Source organism: Pseudorasbora parva, chromosome 19 (genome assembly GCF_024679245.1).
Source record: "Pseudorasbora parva isolate DD20220531a chromosome 19, ASM2467924v1, whole genome shotgun sequence".
Taxonomy (NCBI): domain Eukaryota; kingdom Metazoa; phylum Chordata; class Actinopteri; order Cypriniformes; family Gobionidae; genus Pseudorasbora; species Pseudorasbora parva.
Genome location: NC_090190.1, coordinates 16,040,476 through 16,067,018, shown reverse-complemented (window position 1 = coordinate 16,067,018; position 26,543 = coordinate 16,040,476). Strand labels below are relative to the sequence as shown.

The following is a 26,543-nucleotide window of genomic DNA, read 5'->3' as shown; positions in this document are numbered from 1 at the left end:
GGTCAGTTGTAAACACACTACTTTTTAAAAGTTTTTGAAATGTTTTTGAAAGAAGACTCTTAAGTTCATCAAGGATGCATTTATTTGACCAAAAATGCAGTAAAACAGAAATATTGTACATTATACAATTTTAAATTACTTTTTTATTTTAAAATATATTTTAATCCTGTAATGACAATACTGCATTACTCCAGTCTTCAATATTTTTCGAATATGCAGCTTTGTTTTATTAAGAAACATTTATTGATTATTATCAGCATTGAAAACTGTTGTGCTGCTTAAAGGGATTCTTCACTGCCTTTTCATATTAAACTTTGTTATTCTCTTAATTTAAACGAGTTGATACATACCTCTCTCGTCTCAGTGCGTGCACTTAATCTCTCTGACGCGCGGTGATGATCTGATAGCATTTAGCTTAGCTCCCTAAGCCCAGTTGATTCACTATGGAACCAAACAGAGATCAAGTTAGAAGTACCAAACACCTCCACGTTTCCCCTATTTAAATACAGTTACACGAGTAGTTGAACGATCAAGTATGGTGACAAAATAAAACGTGGCGCATTTCTAATCGGATTAAAAAGGAGAACTATAATGTATGGCGGAATAGCACTTCTGAGAGTACTTCGGCTCGGCGCAGTAAAAAGTCCCCGCCGAAACATCTTCCCTCACATCTCCCTATTGACAGAAATGAGAGAGTGAGGGGGAGGTGTGAGGAAAGATGTTTCGGGCCGGGACTTTTTACTGCGGCGAGCCGAAGTACTCTCAGAAGTGTTAATCCGCCATACATTACAGTTCTTCTTTTTAATCCGATTAGAGAACATTTTATTTTTTTACCATACTTGATCGTTCAACTACTCGTGTAACTGTATTTAAATAGGGAAAAGATGGAGGTGTTTGGTACTTCTAACTTGATCTCTGTCTAGTACCATAAGCCCCGTTTCCACCAAAATTACCCGGAACAATTTGTACCAGGAACTTTTTTACAGGAACTTTTCTCCCCCCCAGACCTGCAGCTGTCTGCGTTTCGACCGCGATAAAGTTCCGAGAAGATTAGGCAAATTAGTCCGGTGATGTAACGTTAGGACTGCACGCGACTGCTCCTCCAAATCAGTGAAGGACATGTAATCATTTTTAAGTGTACCGATTGAAAGGACTGTTTACATGAGACGTTATCTAAACCGATCTGATGTTTACATGTGATGACTTTCAATCGCAATCATTTTGTCACATGCAGTTTGTCTGCCGCATCAAAAATGTCGCCGCTGTTTTCTCCAGCAGCTGAATGTGTTTACTGTAGCCATAGCAACTCTTAACGGCCACCAGGACTAATACAGTATTATTTATATCTATTTGTTGTAAAGTGTAATAATCATCCCAGAGAAAAAAATCTTCTGTCAGGCGCAGTTAAAGTAAAAACTGCCCGGGGCAATATACGTTGTGTCATTACTCCAACATTATCTTCATAACTCACGAAATAAAAAGTTTACCCCTCAGAAAAATTTACTTTCCTCTCTTGTCAACATGAGCGCGGCGCGCGCCGTGACGCCGTCACGTCATGTAAGGACACACACTTAAAAGTAAACGGTCAGGTCGTTTACATGGTGAAAAAAAATTAATAACGAGTATGGAAGAGATTCAAGCTGTGCTGCTTTTGCTGGTTATGTATAGGTTTACGAGGTAATTAACAACGACAGAAAAGAGCAATATGCAGATTCAGCAGCATGCAGCATATTCAGAAAGCTTGTAAAGCTAGATTTAAAATGACAATATATTATTATCAGATATTACGGACATTGAACGTGAGATGGCTGAGACGACCGCGCTCCACCAGACAGAGAGCAAGACTGATATTTATTGAACGCAGAACGAACCTCGCAAAAGACTTTTAAAAATGCCTGTTGAACTTAAAAATGCTGCGTGAGCTCAACCAATCAGCATGTTCAGCGCCCAAGTCCCGCCCTCGAAAGTTCCTGAACTTTGAAAAAGTACTACCTCGCGAGCAGGGCCGTTTGGAGGGGGAAATATTTACCCGGAACTTCATTTATACCCTGGTTCCTGCGGTCTAAACACACGAAGTACCACCCAAAGTTCCTAGTTCCTGGGTAAAGTTCCTGTGGTGGAAACGGGGCTAAAGTGAATCAACTGGGCTTAGTGGGCTAAGCTAAATGCTATCAGATCATCACCGCGCGTCAGAGAGATTAAGTGCACGCACTGAGACGAGAGAGGTATGTATCAATTCGTTTTAGTTAAGAGAATAACATAGTTTAATATGAAAAAGCGATAAAGTAACCCTTTAATATGTGTATGAGTAAATTGTTTAACCATTTTTTTCAGGATTCATTGATAAATTGAAAGTGAAATTATAAAAAAAAGGTTTTGTAACATTATAAATGCCTTTACCCTCACTTTTGATGATTGTGTCCTTACTAAATAAAAATATTAATTTGTTTCATTTTTTTTAAAAAAACCTTTGAATAGTAGTAGTCTTGTGGTAATAATTATACATTTGCTTCTATTGTAAGTATATTTTACAAACTGAAGTACCCAAGGCTAAATTATTTTCTGTTTTCCTGTTTTGTGCAGGTTACTTTTTTTTAATATTTCATACAACAAAACACGAGAGTTCACAAGTTTCTCTTTGCTTAAAATAGAACATTTGTCCCAAATCTTTCCTTCCATCTTATGACTTATAATAAATGCTGAAACTATTCTTTATTCCAGTATTTCCCTTTTGTATCCTGACAATGACTTTGAAAAAAAATCCACTTCAAACAAGCTTACTGATGCTTGGTTTGTGTTTGTTTTTAACTTTTAAAAAAATTACGCACCAGTCAAAGCACATTTGAAAATGACAAAGCCGTCAATCCAATGCCCCACTGCACATCATAGATAGTTTCTCAATTTTTGAATCCTTTCTTTGTGTAGAAGGAGAAAGAGAGTGAGAGATTGAGCTCTCCACAGGGAACACGACAAGCTCCTCTCCACCACTAGATGGACGCTCATGAATCCTCAGTAATAGGCATTATGTACTTATTCTGAAAATGCCTTTCTCCCATGTTTTCTCCCTTTATCTTCTTCTTTGACTCTGCTTTTAGTTATTATGGTTACTTTTGGCTGTGTGTGTGTGATTGTGGACATGAGGTCTGCACTGAAAAATATAACTTTTGTAGGTTATGTTTACCAAAAAAATGATGTACTAAAACAAAAACGTTGTCCTTTGCTTTGAGGTTTTTCGTGTGCAGACAACAACATTGTCAAAAGGATTCTAATTCTTACACGAAAATTACTAAAAACACTGTATTCTGCTGCCAGGCCAGTATTATGGCAACGTCACTTTGTAAAGAAACACTAAGCACCTATAACACAATACGCATGCGCATGCGCATGACATCACATTTTTCACAAATTGTATTTTTGTAGTTTTTATATCGTTGTTAAAACCTTACAATCCTCTTTTTAAAAACCATTAAAATGCCGGTCATGTAAATGAACGGCCAAAAGGCATAAAAACATTTTCTTGTGTGTAAACAGTCCCTTAATTAGATATTTTTACTGGAATAGAAGACAAAAATACTAAAGATCCTTAAAGTAATACATTTACGTGAAGATATTAAGAAGATCTTTTAAAGTTGTTTAAAGCATAATAAAAGCAAAATGTAATAATGTTTATGAACAGAACAATAAAAAAGTAAGAAATATAAACTTGATTCAAGATACTGGGCTGAAACAAAGACAGACATAAAAGTCCTGAATCTATTTGCAAGCAGTCTTTTTAATTAAACAGACTCAAAATAACACTTAATAATCAGATTAACAGGAAACCAAAACACGATGAGATTTGTGTCATGTAGTGACGAGATCAGACAAAGACTGAACCAAAAACAGGGCTAAACTGAGAACAGTGCAAAACTAATGCTGTTTGCACTAATGCAGTGCAAAACTAATGCTGAACTAATAAGTTCAGACTGCACAAACTAGGACCCCTGCTCTTTTCACACAGCATGATTATCTGGGGTACCATTCAGTCACTGCAGCTGTGTTCACACCGCACGATGGATTGGCGACAGGAGGTTTCACATTGCATGACTGTACAAGAGGAATAGTCACCGACCACTCTGTCTCATCCACAAACTACATTTCACAACCAAACACACGTGAGAGTTGACAAGGAACGCAAGCCCCGATTTACCTATGATTACAGGCATTTGTCTGTGATTTCGCAAAACCTGTCGGCGAGTCAAAATTGGGCCTAAAATCGGGCAGTGTGACCTCAGCGTAACAAAGTCCAACTGAAGCAAAACACAAATACAGATCAGACGTGACAGATACACTACCATTCAAAGGTTTGGGGTTGGCAAGATTTATGTTTTTGAAAGAAGTCTCTCACCAGGGCTGCATTTATTTGATCAAAAATACAGTAAAAACTGTACCATTGTGAATTATTATTATTATAAATGTCTTAATCAGGTAACATGAACTAACAATGATAAATGCTTCCACGAAATTGACTAATCTTAGTTTCTGTTAATTTCAACATTTATTAATGCATTTTTAAAAATGTAAAGTTGTCTGTCAAAATAAAATTAACTTTGAGTATTTCTGTGTCAAAAATACTCCTTCCGGTTTCTCACAAGTTTCGGTGAGTTTTTTTCGAGTATGGGTCCGCTTGACGTCGACAGTACGGGCTCTTCTCCCAGAAGAGTACGCGTGCGCGTGACTAGATGCACGCTGCCCATAAACGCTGCTCTCAGGTGCCGTTCCACTCGTCCGTGAACACTTGTGTCGCGCCGCGCTCCACTTTATTCCTACGGGTGACATCAAGCGACTTCACCGCTTCAGCACAGCATTCCGGGAAGGCAGCGCTGCATTTGAACCGATTTGAACCCAGAAATGACGGGAAGCTTCACAACATCACGCTTCAGTCGCGTTGCAAAAGTGGATCTCCACGGTCACTGCTGTCACAGGACTTCACCAAATCAACAGTTACCAAAGAAGTGTGTTTTTGACGGAGCGGTCCCAGCGATAAAGGTTCACGGTCGTGCTTTGGAAACAGGCGGTGAGTAAAACTGCTTCAAATATCTATGTTGTTGGCTATCGTTGCTTAAGTAAACATCAGTAAACAACATGATCGTGTATAACGTTAGTTCATTTATCAATGGAGCATGCAATCTATGGTGTGTGTTTAAATACATTTGTTTAGCTGACCAATATAGATGCCAGTTTGTTTATTGTAAAACCACCCAAACATAAACCTAGCATTCTCACAAAGCGTGCTTCGTCATTCAAATGCGCTAACGGTTACTCCATTGTTGTTCTATGTATAACGTTACACTAGTCTGACGTGCAAAACCATTTTGCTTGCTACTGCTAAGGTTTAGTCGCATACAATAGTCCATAAACCGAATCATGTCCTCATAAACTACGAGTAAACCCACACAAATGTTGACAGGCCACTAAATACAGTACATACTACAGAGACAGATGTCCTGCTGCGTCCTTGCTTCTCTTGTTCAATTTATTTCAGCCTCCGGATTGAAAGCAATGGGTTATTTAGGGTAGCGTTTTGTTCTCCACGCTTGAGGAAGTCACCGCTTTGTGCACATTCGGCATTCTTTAGCTCCGCCCACACGATACACCTCCAGGCGCTCATTTTTTTCCGGAAAAGACTCGATGTAGCCTTTATTTCTTTTATAAATATAAAAAAACTAAAAACTTTTCGGAGATATGAAGGATGCAATACTACTCTATAGGTACTCAAGATTGACATGAGATTGACTGAAACTGAGTGTTTCACCCCCCCCCCCCCTTTAAAATGGACTGTGAACTAACATTAACAATTGTATATGAATTAACTATATTATTCATTGTTAGTTCATGTTAGGTAATACAGTAACTAACAAATGAGACCTTTTCGTGTTATCAAAAAAATCCAACATACTGATTGAAAGTGATTTTGCACAGTGTGAGAGAGTTTGTGGTGATGGAGTGACTGCTGTTTGATGGGCCCGTAAGGAGAGCTCGTCGAGCTGGGCTCTGTGATAAATGTGCTGTTTAAGGATGCTCAAGGACAACGGGGGACCCATCTCTATGAGATCAGGCACAAAGAGACAGTGACCAAGCCAAAGAGGCAGTGGAAGTAAGATGGAGATCAAAAGATGATAACAGAGAGAGGAACAAAATATATTCTTTATAAAGGATAATAATTTCACTATGATATATTGATCATTCCAGCAGAGTACTGGAAGACGACGACCTTGACATGACAAGTCAACAGAGTAAATTGTTTTGAGGCTTCAAAAGACCAGATAGTTTGTCTTGAAACACCTCAAATTTACCTCACAGGTTTTTTTTAATAATAATTTTAATACTACTATAGTTTTTTTTTAAATATATATATATATATATATATATATATATATATATATATATATATATATATATATATATATATATATATATATATATATATATATATATATATCATAATATTGTATTAAATTATATTAAATACAATTTAAAATGAAAGCAGAAAAAAACTTAATCAAGATATATATATGTCTACTGTTTTTATTAATTTTATTTAAGTTTTAGTTATTTTAGTATAAGTTTAATTAAAATGAGAAATGCTGTCTTGTCAAGTAGCTAAAAAAAATCTGACTTGCATCATCTGTGTCTCTGCCAAAAAACTGTGCTTGAACATGCCAAAAAGACTAATGGCGACCGTCAACTAGCACATGCATTCTGTGCTTGCATGTAAGGAAGTAACTGTCCATATCAGCATGTATCAATAGTTTATATTTGCCATTCAATAAGGGAAACTGAAACTAGGGCTGCAGATAAACACTGTACACAGTAAACCGTAAACAAAGTAGCGATAACTTACCATTTTAAATATCAATCGTGCCGATTACTTTATTCATTCCACTCAGGTAAGATGACATAAAATCATAACAGCCTTCGATCTTTACTGTCTTGACTTTGCTCACTTTTTAGTTGACTAGAGCCAACAGTGAACACATCAAAAAAACTAAGCCGATTAATGCGGATTGGTGTGGGCATAAACCATAAACCATAGCTCACCAAAAACAGGTAACATAAAACAAAGCTAGACCCAGATGGGAACAGGAGAGTTATAAATGTTCAAGGACTAATGACATAAGAAACGCCTGAAAGCAATGGACACAATGAACCAATCAAAACATGACACATGAGAAAAAGGAACCACATGAGGAGCAGGGGAATCACTTGACATAACCAAGAACGTGACAAAACTAAGATAGCTATGACAAAATAAAAGACTTAAAAAACCTAAACGGGATTCAAAACCCAAAACCATACAGGACAATAATAGCCTTGGTTCTGTACTCACCTTTCTCTTGTCTTTCTTCTCATCCTTCTTTGTGAACACTGTGTGAACCCACCAGATCTTCGTGAACATACTTCCATAGGCCAAACTGAATCCAAGTCCAAGCAGCCACAAACGGAACTAGAAAACCAACAATTATAAAAAAAAACCTGAGCCAATATTTCAGCTTTAAATTTTAAAAGACAGTGTATGAATATAAGGATGCATCAATATAAAAATTCTGGTTATTTTTCTAATGTTATGGCAGATAAATAATCATTATATGACAGATATTAAAATTCGATACTTTTTTGTCAAAATAAATTAAAAGTAAAAATATATATTTTTAGAGAATTTAGGCATCACAACATTAAAATGTACAACATAATTAATTTTAAATTAGCTAAATATTGCATTTCAAGATAGAAGTGTTTCTAATGATTAACTTAAAATGAGTGTTATATAATGGCAAATGTAAATTAATTGTAATAATAGAAGAAATGCGATAGCACAATTGAATATCTAATATCAATCAATAATGATAAATAAATTTTTAAAAAAAACTAATATGTAATATCTATAATAGCTGATAACCAATTTTGTTCGGATATAACGTGTATCCCTAAATGTAAACGTTCAGTAAATTTCAGATCTCAAACTTCCTCCACTGTCCAAAAAGTGCATTTATTAAAATAAAGCTGCAAAAACAACTTGTTCTGATCTTCGGCGTTACTGTTAGATGCTGTTACTGAAGGAAGGAGCAGGGCAAACTAAATTGAACCTGACGGCAAGCCTGCAACCTATAAGTAAATGCAAGTGAAGAGGGCATATATATAGATGTCTGAAAGCAAGGTGGAAAAACAAGCATGTTTAATACTTAAGGGTCTGAGAGAGGGTGCAAAATGGTCATGAAAAACTAAATAATTCATATTTTTTGATGCAAGAAATCCTGACTAACATTATCAGTGTGCCTTAGGGAAAAAAATAAAATGAAGAAAGAATGATATGCCTCCTTAAAGGCCTTCTGAAGAAAAGTATCTGAGGAGGTTTTAAAAACTCAATTACTACTACTCCAAATGACATCAATATAAATAACTAAACGGCATTGCCCAGAATGCTTGCACGCTTACCTGACAGACCACAGGAAACTGAGAGTTCCGTACGTGCAGTCCATCAATTCCCAGAGGAAAAACAGCAGCCAGAGCCATCATACAGCCGACTGCCGTCATGTTATTAAGGTATGGCTGGGAGTTTTGAATGTACCTTCAACAAATAGACATACATATTGCTGATACATATTGCAGATGCTTGCAAAGACATGTATGTTCAAACAATAGGTTCATATAGAGAACAGATAGCCTACTTCCAAATACACAAGTAGTGTGGCAGTGCCATCTCTCTTTAAAAAAAAGGTTCAATGGGGTTCTGTATAGAACCCTAGGACTCTTGACTCAATTTTAAAGAGCTCTCTAAGCCAAAAAGGTTCTATTTAAGAAATGTCTTGAATGCATAATACTTTCATGTTTAACAGGTTATTATGTTTTCCCCCTAGTGATTAAGTATGTTTAGGAGCTGTTTAATTCCTAAAATTTAACCCCCCCCCCCCCCAAGAAAATGAGTTCATTAAAACTAAATTCATAAAATTATCTCATGATAGGAACCCCTATATAGAACATTATTCTACTCTAGGATGATTACCTTTTTTACATATCATAATATTTTATAAGATACAATTTTTGAATAATAACGTTACGTTTTTCTTATTTTTGCTAGTTCAGTGAATTCGCATTCAGCTAATTCAGTTAATCTCTCACAGTGGAATAGGACTAACACTCCTGTGTTTTATCACACAAAGAAAAGAAAAAATTCACAGACAGACTCACACATTTACCCACATGAACGACAAGATTTGTAAGTGTTCAGGGTATTAGCTTAAGCTGTCTGCTGAGAAAATCTAGCTGAAAGTTTACGTGTCAATAAGATAAAAAAAGACTGAAACTCACACACCGTAGTCCAAATATATCTGTGCATACGTGTGTTGCTATGCTATTACTATTCGTAATGCATCGGCCTGTTTGAAGCCGGCATGTTTCTACACACCCAGAATGCACAAATGTGTGAATGTGACCCTTGAAAACACCAGATAATTGTATGCATGTAGCATGCTGTCCTCTGCACTGAACTCACACATGGCATATGGAATATAAATGCACACGCCTGGAGCATGCAGCTAAACAAACCTGACGTTGCTGTTGTAAATGTTGAAGGTGAGACAAACGATCCCCATTAAAATGCCCAAGCCAGCGAACACAGAAACTGAGACGAAGAGTTTTTGTGACAAATATCTGAACTTCTGAATCACCACCGTCTGATCAGCAGGTGGGCCAGAACCTGGAGAGAAAAATAGGCTTTTTAGTAATATATTATAATATTATATAAATTAACATTAAAAAATGTAGGTATTTAGTCCTTCTAAATAAGGGGTTTTCAGTAGAAAAAGATCCAGTAGAGAAAGGACAAGAAATGATTGGGGAATGAGTAAGAGGGGATTGGAGTATGATGCAGGTTAGACTCAAACCTCCATTTCTAGTATGACCTGCATCACAGCTAGAAAATGTATTGAAATACATTTTCATATTTGAATGTATATGAACTGCTCAGTTAAGCCAATGATGTTATTGTTAACAAAAACTATTTATAAACATTTTCCTTAAAGCTATGCAATTATTCCGTCCTCTAGAGGGCGCCTATTCAAAACAAAGGCATAGTTTAAAGTTCCACTGAAATCAAAATGTAAGTTTTTTAGCTTTTAGTATGACTGTGTTTAGTATGACTGCCTTAAAGTTATGAATAAGCTGGTATGTTCCAAAACTATGAACAAATTTGCATTTAGGAGATATAAGCATTCAAAATTTATAGTCTCCCACTTCCGTTAAAACGAATCTCAGATTTTGGTGACATCATCGCAGACTTCACTTTCTCGTCAAATCTTCTGTCCAATCAAAATGCTCTCTAGAAGCTAAAGCCCGCCCCCTACACTGCTGAAGCTGCTGCTGAAATCGGTCAGGAGTTGTTAACACACATTTACTAATTTCTACATTGTGAAAGGCACATAGCACACTATATATATATGATAGGAAACGATTCAGTGTAAATATGCTTTCATTTGAGGCGAATAAAGTCTGTTTTCACGTTAGTTTTACACACCGCAGCAGCGCACACACCCCAACGGCTCTGGTCTAAATTTAGACTACAGACACGTGATCGCAGCGCGGATCATATGCGCGAGTCCGTGCAGACAACAAACATATCGACCCATTTGACTTCTGCACAGAATGCTGCATTTTAAAGCGATATGGAGGAGATTATGATGGTAAACCGTGTTAGAGGAAACTGGCTTTACCAAACAGAGAAAGGTCCTCTCTTGCGCTCTAATCAAACTGTATATTAACAAAACGCTATTGGCTGTTTCAAAAAAGGGGAGGAGCTGCTAACAGCTGAAGCCATTTCAGGGGAAATTACGTCAACACATTGAATAATGCGGCGCGTTTCAAGGCACTTCAGTGGGCCTTTAAAGAGTTACTTCAGTGATTAGCATATGGCTTTGTATGAGTAGAAACCCTGGAGTATATTCAAATGATTGTGCTTCCCCCCCTCATATCCCCCTGAGACAAGAGATTTATGCATTTTATGCATAAAAAAAAAAATTCCTCCCATGTCAATTTGCGCCAACGGAGGAATTGTTGGCCAGAGACTAAAGACTACAGCCGGCAGAGGGAGCCATTTCCGCATGTTTTCAACTCGCATGTGGGGGATGGGAGATCACACAGCACTCAGCTCGCAGCTGCAGCCTCAGTCATTCATGTTTAAACGGTGCGGCCAGAAGAGCAAAGTAAGTCTTTCAACTTCTCAAACTAATTCCTATGAAAGTTAAGCTTTCAAAGGCATTAACTGACACTGAAATGAATGCAGCAGACTGAACATCCACTGTGAATCTATGCCGCGAGTGCCGTCGCGTTTACCTCAGCTCTCATCACGAGCTCATCCATGACTGTCAATGTGACTCTGGCAGCGTTTTGGATTTTTCAGTTTTTAATTGTAGTGTCTGTTCTCTAACTGAACTGATTTTATGAAGATGATCGCGGTCTCGGTGGGAAAGTGATCAGTGATTCAGTAATCTAGTAGCGGTGGCTTTGGGAATGGCCTCTGGGAAGTCTTTCATCCCTATGAGACAAAAATACATTTTCTGTCTTTTCTCAGTCTAGAAAGCACCAAATTAAAAAAATAATTTCACATTTCTACTACATTATTGACCCAGTTTAAATACAGATTCATCTTCCCAGCGCTGAAGTACTCCTTCAATGACGCCAAGTTTGAGCTCAGAATCTTGGGACATGTGGTCTTCACATCACATCATATGTTATGACGTTACTCTGTGTGTTTGCTCAGCGGCTGCCATTTTCTCACAATTTACAAATAGTTGGAAACATTTGGGATATTTTAAGAACTCAACTGAACAAAATATAAAACACTGGCCCAGTGGTTTTTGGATATTTTACTGCAAAATACTACATAGTGCACCTTTAACTGAAATAAAGCTGCAATACAATAAAATATAAATAATAGATGAAAAAAGAAAAAAAGACAAACTTATCTTGGCAACCAAATGAAATAAAATAAAGTTAATTTAATTGTGTATATTTAATATATGTAAATGCATATTATTAATTTAGTTTTAATTTATTTTATTTCATAATGACTAAAACTGAAAATAAAAATAAGTCAGAAATGAATAAATGCAACAAAAAAGAATAATATTTATTGAGTATTTATTAAAACAAAGATTACTGGAGTAGAACATTTACAAGAAAATTTCAGTCTTTCTACTTCGAAATGTGATGTTTAATTCATCATTTTACTTGCCGTTTCTATTATTTTCAACACGTACTAGAAATTAGTAAAAAAAAATCTGTGTATAAAATGATAGTAATAGTAAAAAAGCCTATATAATATTTATTTACTTATCATTTATTTAATATGTATATTTAACAATAAAACTTGAGCAAGAGTAAAGCAAAGCAGCTCTGTTCTCTGAGCCAGTTATGAGTCACTTTACCTCCCTCTCGGCCTCTATTTTTCTCTCTCTCTCTCTCTGTCTCTCTCTCTCTCTCATGATAAACTGACTGAAATGAAGTCTGCAGAGAGAGCGATAACTATCAAATTTCACCTCACTGCCATTTGACTAAAGCTTCTCTCCCTCTGGTCTCTGTGAAGCGATATCATCACAGACTGATTCACTGCCTCCAGAAGGGTAATCGGCTGGCCATTTGGCAACAACAAAGGACAACAGGGTGCATTTGTGGTCAGCTTCCTTCAGTAGGTGGGCTCCACACAAGACGTCACAATTTTCCACGAGTGACAAATTGGCTGGGGACCATACAGCTTGTTATATGTATCTCTAGAGCTAATGGTTTTTGGGAAGCCCAGGTCCTCAAGCTCGACAGGACTCATATTGCCCCACTGGAACCCCTCGCCAGAGCATCTGATAAGCGCAGCGGCTGTCAGTCTTAATTAGAGGTTCACACAAGGCCATCTCCCTCGTGGATCTCGCTGATATTGATTAAAGGAGAGTGGGAGATCCTACTGAACACGACCGCCCGGGGCAGAAGATGGCCAACAGACGGATACTGGGATGCTGGGAAACAGCGTGGAGCTGCACTGATGCTGGAACAATCTTAAGAGATAGACCCAGGATGTGATATGGCACGACACACGAGTTTAAGTGGTTTGTGGAAATAGAAAGTGGTTGCTATGGTGTTTCAGGTCAGAATGTTAACGCTGCAGTGTTGCTATGGTGTTAAAATTAACTTGCGATCTGTGTGGAGCTGCAATCCTTGTGGAGCTGAGTGAACACATTTACTCGCAGCTCATGTTTTGATCGGATAACACAATTCATACTGTAGATATTAACAGTCAGTTGCGTGTTGATTGTACATGAAAAGGGGTTGGCAATCCATTTACAGCCATAAAGTGGCATATTTCAGAGTAAAACTCTTGAATTGGAATGGATTAGATTGCAAAAGATGGTTTGGGGCTGAAAAATAAAAGGTCTTGGTGAAAAATTTGAAGCAGTGCAAGATTACTAAAATTATTTTTACTGATAAATCATGTACAATAAGACCAGGAAATAAGTTGGTCAAATTTCAATTTTTTTAAGATGTCTCTAAAGCAATTTAAGTCAACAATCAATGTGTGTATGCGTGATGAATGTAAATGGTTGTAAATGTGCGAGTATGAATGTATTCAGTGAGCTCATGCTGTTTAATACCTCTCCCTGTCCTTGATGGTGGAATCGGGACAGTATGTTGCCATGGCAACCAAGACCCATAATGGTTGCTACAGCGATGAGAGAACAAGGCGCAGATGCAGTGGTTGTCAGGGGCGACCAGAGAGAGCGAGAGAGAATGAGCGAGGCCAGTAAAGTGGATGGGTACAGCAAGAAACAATTGAACATAAAAGATTCAAACCGATCCCATTCAGCCGGGAGATGAAGGGACGTAACCTTCACTTTGCAGAGGGTACGGACGTGAGATATAGATAGAGAGCGAGAAAATCGCAAGCGATCGGTCAACACGTGGCATCCAATCTGGAGCAAAGTCACCCTCTCCTTCAAGAGGCCTTTATTTCAGCACATCACAGCACTGATTATTTTTAGCTCTACACCGCTGCCGTCTCCCTGGAATACGCCGTCCGGGTGACCAGTGACAAGGTGAAAAGTTGGGTTGCATTTGTGCATACATTTCCAGATGGCACAGCACCACCTCAAGGGTCATCTGTCGCCATTTACCAGACCTTTCTAACTTTGATGATCTTGCATTCCTGTTCACCTCGTCACGATCAAAGGGACAGGAGGACCTTTCACCTCACCGGCAGACTCGCAGTAACTCCCAGTCTGGCACAGTCAAGGGTTGCTGTTAAAGCGATGACCTCGAAAGAGATCTATCATCGGCAACTAATGCAGAAGTTAAAGGTGCCAGACTGCGCGAGCCACCTGGGGTGTACGGCAATGCTGGTGGGCACTATTCCCAGTTGCAAGCTGAGTAAATAAATGAAAAAACAGGTTCCATCACAAGGCCCCTGATACGGCTTGTGAAAATCGCAATTAGCACATTTCGCAATACCTATGTGCTACAGTTGCCATGGTGCTCGCTGCTTCAGTAAGTTTTTAATAAGCTAATAAGCAAGTTCAAAACAGAGTAAACCAACAGAGAGCACATCTAGGGAAATGTCTAAGCATTGAAATGGTCATATAATGAGCACAGTGATGTGGCATCATACCCCCAATATTATAAAACAACAAACCCAGGCTGCCATGTTTTTTTTTTTCAAAACCGCAAGCTCTGTTCAGAGCCCATGAGGGTTTAAATAACAGACAAAGACAATCAGATGAGGTACGCAGTGTCGCCCGTCCTGATTGGACTGTTCGTACTCGTCCAGTCAAGGTTAGCACGTGCTGGGAGGCAGCTGGGGAACAGCCTGGGCTGCTTCTGATTTGTGTTGTTTTCAGCTGTCAGTTGGCATCTTCTCAGTGCACCATCAGCAACACTGACCGTGAACTGGTCATCAAATACAATTAAAAAGATTAAATGAAACCATCACTCATTCTATATTGCACGCAGTTTTTATCAGTGCGCTTGCTCAATTTATGATTGGAATTAACTCCTGGCGGTTTTCTAATGGCATTCATTTGTCTTTTTTTAGGAGAGCCTTGCAGAGCTTGCGCAGCGCGGCTGCCCTCACGGACAGAATGCTAAACAGAATTTGACTGACTGATTGATTAATGCCCCGTAGCAATCTGTCGTCCGCGGTTCTCGTCGTTTTTGGGGCGGGGCCTAGAATGTGTGGCTATGACACTGAGAAAGATGCAGAGGAATGGTGAGAGTAATAATGTGAGTGATTGTGTGAAAGGAGGTTTAAAAAGGAGAGGAGTGCTTCAGACATTGATAAACAAGAGCATATATGGGAGATGAGAGAGACAAATGTCTACTCACCTATCCACCTGTCATTCCCATACCAAGAGAGATTGCCTTTGGTCATATCATAGTATCCAATCTTTTTGTAGCTTCCTCCTGCCGAGAGAAAGGGAGAGAGTGCAATTGAGAAACAGTTTAAAGTCAACATCAAATGGCATCCGTAAAACATTTTTCCTCTATAATGTGACATTTTTGAAACATGATATTTAATAAGAAAAAATGTTATCGACTTCATTTTATGCATTGGGAATTTTTATGCAAATGAGCAGAGGCGAAGTGGTGACTACCAGTGGGAGTGCAGGTTGACCCCGTTAACATGCACTTAAGAAAACGAAAACATCATGCAACATCATTTTATTTATGTTGCTTAGTACACCCAATAATATTCTCTGTTCATCCAACCACAAGAGTTAAATAATTCATATGAATTAAGCATTTTATTCCAAGTCTTCTGTAGAGACACAATTGCTTTAAAATATTTAATTTAACCTTTAATTTAAAGGGGTGATGAATTGAGCAATCAACTTTTCCTTGAGCTTTTGATATATAAAAGGTCATGGTAATATAATTATATCCTCTAAGTTTCAGAGCTGAAAACTTCCTTGTTAGTAAAAGATAAGCTTTTATAGACACCAGGCTCAGCAAACGGTCCTGCGCTTCATACTGACGTCGAGTGTGTGACGAAACACTGCCTCTACAGCGCGTCTAATTCAGTAGCTCCGGCCACCGACTCATGGAGGGCTTGTGCTAGCTGGTCAACAACAATAAACATGCCGTGGAAGATTAAGATATTGTGCTATTACTGGTTGTGGAAGAACACAGTCGCTGCATAAGCTTCATTTGGATCAAATATTAGGAATGTGTGGTTGAACTTCATTTTTAATGGAGTTCCAGCTTACAAGAGGAAGACAATGGTGTTCACTTCAGTTCACTGCGGGATCGTTTGTAAACAAATCTCCAGTCGATGCTGGATTTGGATCTGACAGGAATGTGAGTAAAACGTGTTTTTATATGTAATAGTACTGCTTTGTTATAGATCGTTTTGCTTATGTCTACGTCAGTGTCTAACAGAAACATAACTTTAGCACGCTGGACTCAGACACGTATAAATCTCATTATATTCCGTTGTTGTTCTGCTATTCTCTCTCAGTCTCTCTCGAGTTGACATCTGAAGAGTGGCGTGCGCAGAACGTGTATGTGTGCGTGTGCACGGTTCGCACTTATATCGTCCGATCTTGCAGGCTATGTGTAATATAAAAATAATAGTCCAATCAATCGCGGGTTGATGAGAAATAAAACATTGTGTTTGCTTGATAAAGACGTTTACAAGTCCTGTGATCGAGAGAATCATTCTGGTTGCTGCTTCTCCCTCATTCTCTCCCCTCCCTCATGTGAACTGAACTGACAGGGGAGCTTAAGCTCATTAGATATGCAAATATTATCCAATCCTAGCCGTGGACGTTTACTTCCAAGTCTCCAGTGCTGCACGCCCATCAAAACCAAGGGGGTAATCTAGCACTCGGAAAGCGTTTCACCCATAGGGGCGGCCATTGCTAACCAAGCCATCACCTGCTGTTAGCATCCCATTGACTCCTATTCATTTTTGAGTCACCTTGACAGTGAATAACTTTACATCTAAGGGGTTTAAAGACTCCATTTGTCCATTGTTTATTTATAAAGAAACACGACAATGCATAAAAGGCTCCATTACGTTGTATCTTACACTATCGCCCCGAAGAAGCTGTTTTTGTAAAAATAGGCTAACGATTGCGTCATAACCAACGCGACTCTGTCGCACAGTGGAGAAATTACCGTATAGACAGTCAGAGACGCTCAGAAGCAATCTTTACTGTCTATGAGGCCGTCGGGGGACGTGGAAACAAAGTCCGATAAAGTCAAGGGAGAAGAATAGGGAGAAGCCGATAGTGAGCCAAAAGCAACGGGAGAAAATATTTAAACAACGTGATTCAGATTTTACTTTCCACAACTACTAGAAGACCTACAACTGTCAGACAGGTTGCTTACGTCACATCTACGTCGTCAAGCTCAGCTCCTCAGCCATCAGGAAGTGAGTGCCCCGGATTGACCTAATTTTCCGCCGTTGAAGTCTATGGGAACGCTCTGTCCATTTCTTTTACTGTCTATGATCAAAACCCAGTGTTCTGGAGAGAGCCTCAAAACCAGTGTAGAAAATAGCCTATTACTTATTAGTTATGATGTTTTTGAATGTAAAAACCACACGAACATCATTAGTTGACATCAGACAACAGTATAAAAAATTTGAAAAAGCCATTTCATGACACCTTTAAGTTTGTGCATGCTTGAATTACAAGAACCAGTTAGGTATGGTTCATGCAGGTGTGTTGATGTTTATATCTGAACAAATTCAATCTGTTCATCATACAAAGCGATTGTGTCTCTGCAGAAGACTTGGATTCATATAGATTACTTTTACATGCTCTTTATAAACTTTTTTGATTGAAAATTTTGATTGCGTGGACTTCAATCTCAATGGATGAATACAAAGATGAACACAAGTCTTATGGGTTTAGTACGATGACCGGGAGGGGACATGTTCGGTTCACATAGTTTTGTCATATTATATAGTTAATGTTATTAATTTGTGGGAACTTGACAATAAATCGTGGCCACAAGATAATTTTGTCAAAGTAATATAATAATTTCTTAATTCTGCAACTTTTCTTAATTTAAAAAAATATATTATTATAGTCCTATTCATTTCTGATAATTCTAGGTTGCTATTGTTGTTTATAGATTTAACCCATGGCCACGAGAAAAATATTCGTTCACTCAAAATAGGATCTCAAGGCCATGACTTTACACAGCGTGACCACGACATAAGGATGTCATTACCACAACAAAATGATCTTGTCTTCTATAAACTATAATATTGATCTGCCAACATTGTCGCCATATGATAAATTAAAATAAGCTGATAACATCACTGTTTTCTCCAGAACGACTGTACACCTAAATCAAATTTTGTTGCAATGTTGTATTGAATAACACTGTGAAGCTGCTTTGCAACAATCGTCATTCTAAAAGCGCTATATAAATAAAGTTGATTGATTGATTGATTGTGGCCACAATTTATCACATTCCCACAAGTTAATATGACATTCCAACGAATGAATATCTAGTGGCCACAACATATCACGTTCCCACAAGTTAATATGACATGGCCAGACAAAACTATGTGAATTAAACATGTCACTGTAGTTTGGAACAACATGAGTGTGAGTAAATGAAAATGAAACATTCATCATGACCATGCTGTCAGTGTAAAAAGGGCTTCACTGTTCTCTTCATTTTGAGTCAATCTTCTGGATCAAATCAGATGTTAGGAACTGAGCAGTGAAGTTCGATTCACAACAATAACTTGTTGCATGAAGACCCAAAATTACAAATCAAAAGAAAGCTGTTTATTTATTGTTTTTATTTATTACTTCTCTTTAATTACTTTAAATTCAAAGAGTAAATGTACAGCTGAGCTAAACTATTATTTCCTTGGCCAAAATACTGTAGTGTTTGCCGTCATTTAGACCAGTGAAAAAAATGTATGTTCAGAAACCAATAATGGAACAGTACAATATGTACAATTTTTTTAATTTTTTAATAAGGATGAGGAACTCTAAAAGAATTTGTTCTGATGAGGCTGCAGAGCATTTCAACATACACATCATATTCAACACTTAAACATATACGCTTCTTTAATCAATTGTTATTTATTATTGTTGTAACCTTTATTGCACTAAAATTACCAAGCATTAAATTACTGTGTTAACTATTGGGAAGATTTTATAAAAGTTAGGCTGACCACAACAGTAGCCTAAAATAATTATTTGGCTGCTGATTAACATTAACTAGTCTACACTAGTGAATTAAACCAAAAAAGTAAGCCATACAGATGTGGAAAAGTTAATATATTTTGAAACATTCACAAAAAGACTGGGAATATGTCATACAAAAGTAAACAGGGAACAATTTGATTTCACATTGGCTTTAAGAGATGAAGGAGAAAACAAATAAAACGAAAGTCTGAGAGGGAAGAACAAAGGAAAGAGAAATGTCACTACACATTGCTGTAAATCAATACTGTGAGGCTGGATCAGATTTTGGGCAGCCTTTAGAGACCAAACAACACTTAGATTAGACAAACAGACTGAAAACAGATCTATCATCAATCCTTATTTTCCACCAGGCGTATCAGCAAAGCTTTAAATGAGAATGCACAACAGGGTCGCTCTCCCCTAAAATCAGCTTTATAGAGAGCGCTGTAATTGCGTAGCACCGTATCAGCAGTGCTTGAGTGAGAACCGTAAGACAGAGGAATTTATCTTCTAATACGTTCTCTCCCTCTTGCTCCATTTCTCCATTTTCTTTCATGCACGCCCTCCCTCTCCTTCTCAAATGCACACTGGTGGGCAACAGAGATCTGTGCAGGGCTCTGAGGGCCTCCACCCCCAAACACAACGAGAAATTAGCTTAAGTGAGAACTATTATAATTATCAGGTGATCATTAAGCGTAATTACTCCAGGCAGCTTGGGCTTCCCCCTGGGAGACTTGAAAAAGAGGGAAAGGAGATAGAGGAAGAAAGAAAGGCTCTGGAAGTGCTGTATGATATAGGCATGAGAATGAATGCATAAAAGACAAATTTCCACAGTTTAGATATATCATCTTAGCTTTCTTTGTCTCTGCCTGTAGATCTTGCAGTTTTATTTTGAACCCAATTTCACCCAGTTAAGGACTCAATGTTCTAAACACTAACAAGCCTGATGCTAAACTCATGATAAAAGGCCACAGCAATGGTGGGCCCAACAAAACCACATTAAGTAGTGCTTGCAAAGGCAAACTACAAACATCTAGGAAACTACAGTATAGCAACAACACGACAACACCAAAGACTTTATATACAGAAAGACGGTTCACCCGTATTACTATGAATGGGAGAAATTGCAATGTGCTATATGGCGAAATAAATCCAGCCTTCAAAATAAAAGAGCCAATGGCAGATTGGTAAAGTCAGCACGTCACTGCAGCTGCCGTTAAAAGCTCTGGTTGCTATAGAAACAGTCAGCGTTCTGAGATGACATGGGCTGCTTTTAAAACTATTTTAGCAAAAGAAATCACAGTTATGATACAGTTGTTCACAGATTTAATTGGTAATTTAAAATATACAGTTGAATTGTAAGCTTGGTGAATAGCTTTGGAGAATTTGATGTTTCCCCATAAAGAGACAGGCGCTGCACTTGCATGACTGAAATAGCTGCCCGATAGTCATTTCAAAGATGGCCGCCGAGGGAAATGACTTGTCTTAAAGGGACTTTGCAAACACCCAGATTAGCGTAGTATTGTCACATTTCAAATTGGCTTGGCAATGTCTTATCAACCTTGAATTTTTAAGGGGTAGCAGTGGATCATGCAGGTTGGCTACAAACCAGAAGGTTGGTGGTTCTATTCCTGGTTCCACCCGAACAAGTGTCGAAGTGTCCATGAGCAAAACACCTAACCACAGCAGCTCCCGACGAGCTGGATGGCGCCTTGCATGGCTGACACTGCCGCTGATGTGTGAATGAATGGATGAGTGTGAGGCAATATGTAAAGCGCTTTGGTGGCCATGGGTCTGTTGAAAGCACTATATAAATGCAGTCCATTTACCAATTTAGCAACCGCATAGCAACACCAATTTCTGCACGGGCAAGCATCATTCACATTTTGGTAGACTCTTGATTTTGGGACAGTATATAATTATCTAGCACTGCCTTAGCAACCACCTTGCAACAGCACAACAACACCCTTTTGCATGGGCGAGTATCACTCACCTTTTTGTGTTTTTATTTATTTATTTGGGACATTAAATAACCCCGTAGCAATGCCCTAGCAACCACCTGGCAACAATTTGGCAACACCATAACAATGCCCTAACAACCACCCACATTCCCCTAACATTTCGGAGGTGGCTTTTGATGGGTAAGCACAACTCAACAACTCACAATTGTTTAAACGTTTTTTTTTTTTTTTTTTTGGGACAGAAAATAACCACCTAGAAATGCCCTAGCAACACCTTAACAACAGCACAACAATGCCCTGGCAACCCCCTACATTAATCTAGCATTGGTGAGATAGCTTTGTCTATGCAAAACCTTCACTCACATTTTGCTGAGATTTTCTGATTTGGTTCAGGAAGTAGCAACCTAAAAACCACACAGAACACCTTAGCAACTGCACAGCAACACCTTAGTAGTTGCACTTCAACAGGACCAACCTAGAACAGAAGAGTGGCGGCGTACTGGAGTTCTGGGGGGGCAACCACTCATCTTTTCTTCAGAAGACGCTAAAGTATAGTTCTATTTTTTATTGTGTCAAACAAAGAGGGATTGACGTAGGATCTGGGCACCGGCAGAGACACAAAGCAATGTGACAGATTGAACAGGGGAACACAGGCGCACTGATCAAAAAGACAGCTTCTGAAATGACGCCAATACAAAGACCCAAAACAAACGACAGGAGAGAAAAAAGGATCCAATCTACGTGCGATAGCTGAGGTTGCAGTCACAATACGCTTGTCACTCGAAGAGGTTAACAAGCAAATGAAAGGAGAGATACCCCTGTCACTACATCGGGAATTGTGTGTGAAGTTCAAATGGAATATTTAAGCCAGGAAATACGGCTGTATGGAACATGTGGCTTCAACTGGTATCCCAGATGCTGGTTATATAAACCTTTTTTTCTAAAAGACAGTATTGAAATTGACCAGTCATTCTTACAATGCTTGCCTTGTTAGACTTCCAATCCCACAACATTGATCTCTTCAAAGAAGCTTTAAATATCTGTGAGTGAGGCCTTGGATTCTTGTTAACCTGCCTGACCTTTGCAAGACTAGGCCAAATGACCAATCTGGCCAAGCTGTCATATTCACGAAGAGTTGTAGTAGCTTCAAACCTCTTTTATTTAGCAATAATGGAGGTCACTGTTCTCCTGTGAACCTTTAATACCATCAGGTTTTTACACTGGCATCCACATTTATACATCGACAAAACACTATATCAGAGGTTTATGGAGAGATATTTGAACCCAGTGTAGACTGTGCTCTGTCATGTACTGTGAACTCTGGGATTTTTTACAGTAAAGGTCCATAGGAAGCCATGTTGGTGACCAGTCAGTCACAACTGACTGCGTTTTCATGAATGAGGGCACCTCCTAAGGAAACTGGTTTCATACAGTCACCGTAATGCCATTTAATGATTACAGTGCTTATGTCTCTGTAAAAAAATCATATGTTATCATTCATAAATGAATTTACTTCTATACTTCTAATTTACTTCTTTTAACTGTACCATCAGACCAGCACACACAGGATTGTGGTAAATAATTTATTGCAGGCTGAAAAATGCTGCCTACATTGAGGTAAGAAGCCAGTCAGGCACGTCTGAATCCAATTTTTGCGTAACATCCTGTCTATAAAGATGCTTTCATCTGGTAGGCTTTTGAAGGCAGAATAGATGCATTCCTTCTTTAATATCCCACAATTCTGTGCATGAGGTTTAGTAGTTGGTGGAAAGACTAAATGGCCTCTTAAGGAGTAAAATTATTTATGAATGCCCATTTCATCACCATATGACTCAATTTCTATTTAGAAATAAGCATTTTAAAGATTAAATATTTTCTTGGTTATGTTTAAAAATTGAATTTGTTCTAGATTAGAAGTATCTCAACCAGCAGGGCCCACTCAGGGGCCTCAGCAAAAAAAGCTTAAATTATTATTTAAATAATTCATAACTTATATAATTAAATTAACCTCATGTGTGCATATGACTCTTGGTAACGGTTACTCGATGGTACACATTTACAACATACTGTTATTAAAATCCAGGAGCTTATATTAATTTAGACATTTTGATTTTCAATATTCTTTAAAATAAACTGTAATGTAAGTTCAGTCCCTATGTAACACAATTTATTTGTGTTATATCCAGAGGTAAGTACACAACTTCATTACTTGAGTAAAAGTAAAAGTACTACTGGTCAAATATTACTTCGTTTCAAGTGAAAGTTGTAAAAACTGATTTTTACTTAAGTAAAAGTACAGAAGTACTGTTTTTTTTAAATTTGTTTTCAGAAGTACTTTAGTATCAAAAGTAAATTTCCTTTTTTATGTCAACGCATTATTGTATTATTGTTGTATAAATGCACATTATGCCATCATGGTTTAAGCCACTCAGTGATGCTCCATCGGAAATACTAGCATATGACTAACTTAAAGCTACACTGTGTAACTTTTTTAGTTTATTCTTAGCGAAAAACACTTAGTTCTTTCCAAAATATATGTGCTCATTAATGTATATTTACTTCTTTCTAGTAATAAAGTATTCTCTTAAGTTTATAATATGCCATTGAAAATACATACGGGTGAGGGGTTCGAATGCCGGTCGCCATGTTGCCCCTCCATCTTGAAAGTACATTAGCCAAAGAGGGACATACCCGTTAAAAAAGCTTCGCCTTTCACGTTTTACCACTCGATGGCACCGTGTCGAATGTGAAGAGGGGGGTCAATCAGCCACCGTAGGAGTTAAAACAAAATCGGAATTGAGAGGAACAGAAACTATTATTCACTGGATGGTCATATACCTTTTCACCGCTAGATGGGGGAAAATATCAGTGTAGCTTTAAACTCATTTAAATACTGTTATAAAAGTTACAAAGCTGCTGTCACTTTAAGGCCGAATGCACGGATCCAATACTCTGATACACAGTGCCGTTTCTAGTCATAGGCAAACTAGGTGGTCGCCTAGGGCGCCAACAGCTGGGGGGCGCCAGTGAGCCCCTGCCCCATCAAGATTCTTTAGTTATTTCATATACATTTTATTATTAATATTTCATACTTTTGCAATTTCGAGGCATTATGTTTAGTTGCGATTATTGGAGTTAAGTCGCCATGGTGATAGTGGCGCTGCTGTAATGAAATGAGATCATGTAGAGGGCGGCAGGGAACGTCGTCATCCGTGCTTTAGCAGGGTTGCCAACTCTCACGCATTTGGAGTGACACACACGCTTTCAGGCTCAGTGTCACGCTCTCACGCTGCCCAACTTCATCTCCCGCCAAATTGCCAAACCTGCTTTTTATATTAAACAAAGCTAGGCCTATAGCTTTTTAAAATTATTATTATTAAGTTTTAATGCGTAATTCAAACAATGAATAGCGTTTTGGCGCTAATGTTAGAGCTAGAGGCGTTGAAAAGCGGAGTTGCAACATGCTCTCATCTCCCGGCGGCGCGCGCAGTCACGTGGTACATGGAGCGCTCAATAGTTCCAGCGCAGTGTCAATGCATCAATGCATTTGAATGGCTTAAGCGGATACACAACAGCTTTCACTATACAGATGTTTGCAGCAAGTTTTAGTAAACAGTACAGCTTGTGCATTTATTATTAAGTCAGCCATATTCACAGGATCGTTTTATTATGGAGAGTGCTAGAGATGCAACATTGTTAACATTAATTTTATTCTTGTATTTAACCCTCAGGTATTCCTTACTGATTGGTCACACTCATAGATGACAAATGTGACCATACACCGTTACTATTTTTCAATTAAATAAGTGTTCTATATTTTCGTTTAATAATGTTTATTGAATATTTTGAAGAGATCTATAGGCTACTATTTGTGCAATAATTATTGTCAAGTAATGACCACTTAAAATACATTTCTTCTAATATTTTTTATTATTTATATTTCAATTTGTGTAATAGCCTAATTAAGGTTAAAATAGAGAATTCCACATCAAATTGGTAAATTAGATTAATTTTGTTGCTTAAAAAAATAATAATGTTAATTTGTAATGCCATTATAGTTGCCTTATGGCTTTTTAATAAATATACATGTATCTAATCTAGTTGCTCAAAAACAGTCTTCCATTTGAAAAAATATTTAGATATTATCAAACACTAGGTTTCCTTATTATGTACAGTAAGCTATATACTACATATGAATTGATATTAAATTCTGGATACACATCTGATATTCTCCAACTGTTTACCTTCACTTAAGACATAATCAACTTAGTTTATGTGAATACTCGACAAAATGAGCATTTGACATCCATCTTCTTCCATTTTGCTATAAACTGATCAGTGTTCAAAAAATGCTGGGAAATCATTGAACTTCACGAGACCCTACAAGAGTGATTCCTGAAAGGCTTTCTGCAAAAACCCAAACACCTTTTAAAGAAGAAAAAAACAACCACCATTTGTCTTTCAAATGTAGTGAAGTTAAAGTCATAAGTTTCCAGAAAAAATAATACTCAAGTAAAGTACAGATACTCAAAAAGTGCACTTAAGTACAGTACTCAAGTAAATGTACTTAGTTACTTTCCACCTCTGGTTACATCTACTTAAGTGATAAAAAGCAGTTGCAAACATTTCACAAACTTATCTCTGCACCAATAAACACTACCAAGATGATTGAAGGATGGGCTACACTTAGCCTCAAATACTGCTCTGAAGCTGTATTATTTATTTATTTTTTATTTATTTTTATTTATTTATTTTTTAACCATGTTGGTCTCATTGAGATATAGAATCTCTTTTTCAAGACATGGTGTGGATTTAGTGTCAGTCAAGTGTACTATGCTTTGGCCTTTTTCAGACCTGGGACAGTCTTGTGTATATATGTGTATAATAAGAGGAAATTATATTAAATAGGGGGCCTTTGAATATTATGTTGAAAAGTGGGGGTCCTTCAAGTCAAAAGGGTTGAGAACCACAGATCTAGATCCTTCGACACAACGTTATGCTAAAATTACTTTGACTGCTTTGATAAAAAGACCCTCACAGCAACTGTAAAGTGTTTTCTTGTGGAAGCTTTTTTGGTTTTGGGTTACTTTCTGCCTCAGGGCCTGTCAGCTTGGCATCATAGGGTAAACCATGAATCTCACATTGTACCAGAGGACTAGACCATGTGAGACCATCTGTCAAAAAGCTAAAGCCGAAATGTAGACACGTACAAAGCAGACCTTGCAATAAAACAACTCAAACACCCTCAAGCAATACCACAAAAATAGTCTCAAAAAAGAAGAAATGTTAGGCTATTGATTGGAAAAGTGAAATCCAAGACCTCATATTATATAGTGGTGAGGGAAAAGAATGT

At 37.9% G+C, this 26,543-nt stretch overlaps 1 protein-coding gene across 2 annotated transcripts in view; it reads right to left on the bottom strand.

The window, feature by feature from the left end:
- gabbr1b (gamma-aminobutyric acid (GABA) B receptor, 1b) overlaps positions 1 to 26,543 on the bottom strand; it is a 164,889-nt gene that overhangs the window by 30,990 nt on the left and 107,356 nt on the right. For both annotated transcript variants that reach the window (XM_067426765.1, XM_067426764.1), the window contains exons 15-18: positions 15,397 to 15,474; positions 9,586 to 9,736; positions 8,476 to 8,608; positions 7,370 to 7,486 (exon numbers count right to left, since the gene is read on the bottom strand). In XM_067426765.1, the coding sequence (XP_067282866.1) occupies positions 7,370 to 7,486; positions 8,476 to 8,608; positions 9,586 to 9,736; positions 15,397 to 15,474 (479 nt within the window). The remainder of the gene's footprint in view (positions 1 to 7,369; positions 7,487 to 8,475; positions 8,609 to 9,585; positions 9,737 to 15,396; positions 15,475 to 26,543) is intronic.